The 4,451-nt window shown below is 34.0% G+C and overlaps 1 protein-coding gene across 1 annotated transcript; it reads left to right on the plus strand.

Annotated features, from left to right (window-relative positions):
* The first annotated feature begins 1,345 nt into the window (after positions 1–1,345).
* Positions 1,346–2,305, plus strand: LOC129971705 (uncharacterized). The gene has a single exon (XM_056085682.1). The coding sequence runs from the start codon at positions 1,346–1,348 to the stop codon at positions 2,303–2,305; it is 960 nt and encodes a 319-aa protein (XP_055941657.1).
* Positions 2,306–4,451: the final 2,146 nt, after the last annotated feature.

A 4,451-nucleotide genomic window follows, 5' to 3' on the forward strand; every position in this document is an offset into this window, starting at 1 on the left:
CAGAAAAAGTGTAATTGGAAGTATCTGAAAGACGAGATATCTTTTCGGTAGCGTTGAAAGTGATAATTTCAATGTAGTCGCATGATATTTGTTTCGGGAAGAGATCGGCCATTTTCAAGGGCAAGATTTCTTTTTTGAAATTTACCACGCATGAAAGGTAGGCATCTCTCATACATTCGTAATTTTGTATAAAGTACTTCATACTTTATGAGTATATAAATGCACTTGTTTTGAAGTCTATAGCTGACAGAACAGGAAAAAAAACATTTGTTTTGCTATGATGTTTAAGTCGTGACTATCATGCCGCCACTTTTATATAAAGATGCTAGTTCAAAATTTAACATTCAGTCCTTTGTGTTCATAAATACTTATAAGCATAATTGAACTCCTCAGAGAAGAGTTTCCAAAGAATAAAATATTTGAATGAAGTCATATCTACATATATCATCAGGGAAATTGTGCATTATGCAATGGATCGAAAAAAACAATTTTTCCTTCGAACAATATATAATCCATCAAAGTTTAAAATAATAAAATAATAGGAGGATAGCATTTATAGATTGGACTAACAATTCTCGTGTTAGCACATAAGAAAAGTGGAAAAAGTTCTACAATAAAATATTCTTCAATATTCTTTGTGCCGTTTAAATATATTTGCAAAGCAAGATGGGAAGAGTATCTTCAGAAATTCAGAGTGGACGTGGCCATTTGGGCAGAGAAAATGTGTGCCATTGTAGACGCTAAAAAAAGGCCATCCTCTAATTTTCTCAAATCATTAGCATAACGAGAGACTTATGTTGGTTCTGGGGTGTTTATTAGCTCAAGAACGAAGAAAAAATTTAGAAAGCAAATCCTTATATAAAAGAGAAACTATTTATAAGACATTGTTATGCATGCTAATCCGGAAACAAAGAATTCGACAAATGGATTGGTATATAAAATAAAAACTACTGCGTCGACTGTTTCATTCAATTCTACATCTCTCCTTCTATATAAAATAAGACTTCTAATATTTAGAAGTCAATCCAACATATCGGAAAGTGTGTCTGAGAATGAATTTCCTTAGAGCCAAGTGGAACATTTGCAAAATAGAGGAATCTCTTGTTATCAATCGCTGCTTTAAGTGCCTTGGTTATCACCACAAAGCTGCTAACTGTGAAAATGGCTTTTGCTGTTTCAAGTGTGCGGGAGAGCACAAAAGTAGTGAATGCAATCAGTCTACACAGGTTTGCGTGAACTGCATAAAGACAAAAGCCCCAAATAAAAAAGTTGATGCGAATCATAAACCCTTTTCTAGATGCTGCTAATGCCATCATGGAGAAACTTACTGTATCCCAGACTCAATATGAATAGTTTTCTTTCACAAACACATTTGCGTGTTCCTCAGCTCAACCTGCATAAATCAAATTGTGTTACACAGCAGCTTATTTTGAATATGGAATCTCGGAATATTGATATTGCATTGGTTCAAGAACCTCATTCGTATAAAGGAACTCTTCCGGGATTTCCTTCGTCATATAGAGGTTTCTCCAGTCAAAACTCTGACCTAATTAAAGCAGCTATTATAGTCAGAAATAGAAATATTTCAGCTTTTCTGGATATAAATTATCTAGATTATAATATGGTGACAGTGCATATCAATATTAACAGAATTTCTTATCCATTTGTTTCGTACTTCTTCGAACCCTCCTCGAATATTGATTCTGATTTACAAAAAATAAACCGATTCTTCACCAACGTTCCCATAAACAAGCTGGTCGGGTCTATGGATGCTAATGATAAATCTGAAACATGGTTCAGTCCCCTTTCCGACTCTAGAGGAATCAAACTCACCGAATTTATTAGTACGCATAATCTCTTTGTCATTAATGAAGACTGTGGTCCTACATTTTGTGGATCACAAGGATCTAGTTACATTGATGTAACTGTTGTTGGAACGGATTTACTGGAAGATTTTTCTTGTTGGCACTTGCCTACTTATGATTCTCTATCTGACCACAAATCAATTGAGTTTGAAGTAATACTGGATCCACATCCTCCACCAAAAAAAGGCGAACATTGCACTTTCCATCTTAAAAAAGCGAATTGGAAACTCTTTTACAACAAATCGAAATATTTGCTGTCAAGTATCGGTAATCTCATTTATTCCTCCCAAGATCCAGATACTCTGCATGATGTCACAGATGAGCTCATTTCCATTATCCAAAAGTATTGTAAAATGCCCATTCCGATTAAAAAGAAAAAAATTGCACAGTGTTCCCTGGTGGACAACAAAAATCGATTGCATGTTAAGAAAGCATGTTAATGCTGCAAGACGGAGGTTTCAGAAATGTAAAAATGTCACTTTGAAAAATATTTATAAGAATAAATACCACGAATTAAGGAATAAATATAATCTAAAACTTTTGGATTCGAAAATAAGTTCATGGAAGAAATTTTTGGATGAAATTAATTAAACTAATGTGTGGAAAAAATTTATACCATTAGAATAAAACAGAAGTTTCAGAAAAGAGTTGAACTCAGTGGAATAGCTCTTCCATGTGGAACTGTAACAAATTCATTTGAAGAGACAATAAATGCTGTTCTTTCTCATTCTTTTCCTGAGAATAATGAGAATGATGATGGTGATTGTCATAAGAAAATAAGGCACGACGCTCTTTTAAATACTAACGTAACGAATTATCCACCTTTTACCACGCACGAAATTGATTCTGCTATAAGTAAATTAAAATTAAATAAGTCTCCTGGTCCAGACTCCATACCTAACGAAGTTATCAAGAAATTACACGAAATGCAACCCGATCTTTTCTTAAAAGTTTTTAATTCATGTCTTCGTCTCAAGATTTCCTCCCGCTGTTGGAAGAACGCTAGAGTTATTCTTTCCCAAAAATAACGATGTCTGTATCCCGCATTTAGAAAGCCTAGGGTGTATCAGTTTGCTGTCAACTTTGGGTAAATGTTTTGAAAGACTTATTGTTAACAGATTGGCTTGGCGTTTGCACAAAGATAATTAATAAAAATCAGTTTGGTTTTATGCCTTAAAAGTGCACTGAGGATGCTTTGTTGAACCTTAATAAATTTGTTTTAAAAGGAAAAAAGAGAAACCTTCATACAATCCTGGTTTTCTTGGATATTAAAGGTGCTTTTGATAATGCTTGGTGGCCTGCTATTATGCATCTATTAAAAGGTGCAAACATCCCTGACAATTTATTTTCCGTCACTTCTAGCTTCTTGAAGGATAGAACTGCAAGCTTCTCCTTAGGACATTCCTCAAAGGAGAGGAGTTTACAAAGAGGGTGTCCTTAGGGATCTGTTTCAGGATCATTTCTCTGGAATATTATTATAAATGATTTATTTGAAAAAATTACAGCTTTCTCTTCTTGTGAAACGATTGCATTTGCTGATGACTTGCTTCTTTGTTTTCAGGGAAAGTCATTTCGCGATACAAGCAGACATGCACAGATTACTCTTGAACTGGGCAAAGAACCAAAAATTAGTGTTCAATGCCATCAAGTCAAAAGTAATGGTCTTGGAGATGAGAGATAACCAAGTTCGTTAAAGTAACCTCACCCTTAACCCATTAACCGCTGGTGTTGCGTTGACGCAACGGTCAATATAAATAAATATAAAAAAATAACGATTAAACAAATTTTTGAATAAATTACAGTTTTATGTTAAAGAATAGCACTACTAACAAATCAGTGAAAAAATTGACTTAAATAAATTATTTTACGCCTAATAATCGGTGTTTTACTTTAAGCATTTTTTTTTGTTCAAATTTCCAAACTCATTTTTTCTTAGAAAAAGTAAAAATTAAAAACAAATTAGGGTTTGGTTGTGAAATACATTAGCCAAGGTCACTCATTGTCAGTATATTCTACAAAGCAAGTGTCTCTGTGGGGGAGGAGGGTATAGTAAAAACAGGTGTTGCATTCGCGCAACGTCAGCGGAAAGGGGGTAGACGGTTATCCTTCTTGAAAGATTCCATTTCAGTACTTTGCGTTTTATTGGTAGCAACTTTTTTATGCTCTGTGGTTTAAAATGCGTAGAACAATATATCTGACGATAGAAGAAGCTTTGGAAAAAAAAATTGGAACAAAATTCCGATGACGAAGATGCAGATGAGACCGATATTGTTGTCGTACCTCCAGAAACAGCAGATGCCAGTGATGAAGAAAAAGTTAATGAAAATATTTTAAATAACGATAAGAAAGTTTTACCTAGAGATACTGAAGGGGAAGTTGAAGTCCATGTAAAGAAGTAGTTAGATCTTCCCAAAAGTTCTGCTAAAAAGCAAAACAAAAAACAGAAAAAGGAAGAATTACGATGGACAAGAAAGGAACCAATTGATAGGCCTCAACCAAAAAATGAAGAAAAAGCTTCAACTGATCGTATCAAACAAATCATAGAAGATAAAACTAGTGCAGATATTTTCAATCATTTTTTTTTCG

This window comes from Argiope bruennichi, chromosome 6, assembly GCF_947563725.1.
Source record: "Argiope bruennichi chromosome 6, qqArgBrue1.1, whole genome shotgun sequence".
In the NCBI taxonomy this organism is placed as follows: domain Eukaryota; kingdom Metazoa; phylum Arthropoda; class Arachnida; order Araneae; family Araneidae; genus Argiope; species Argiope bruennichi.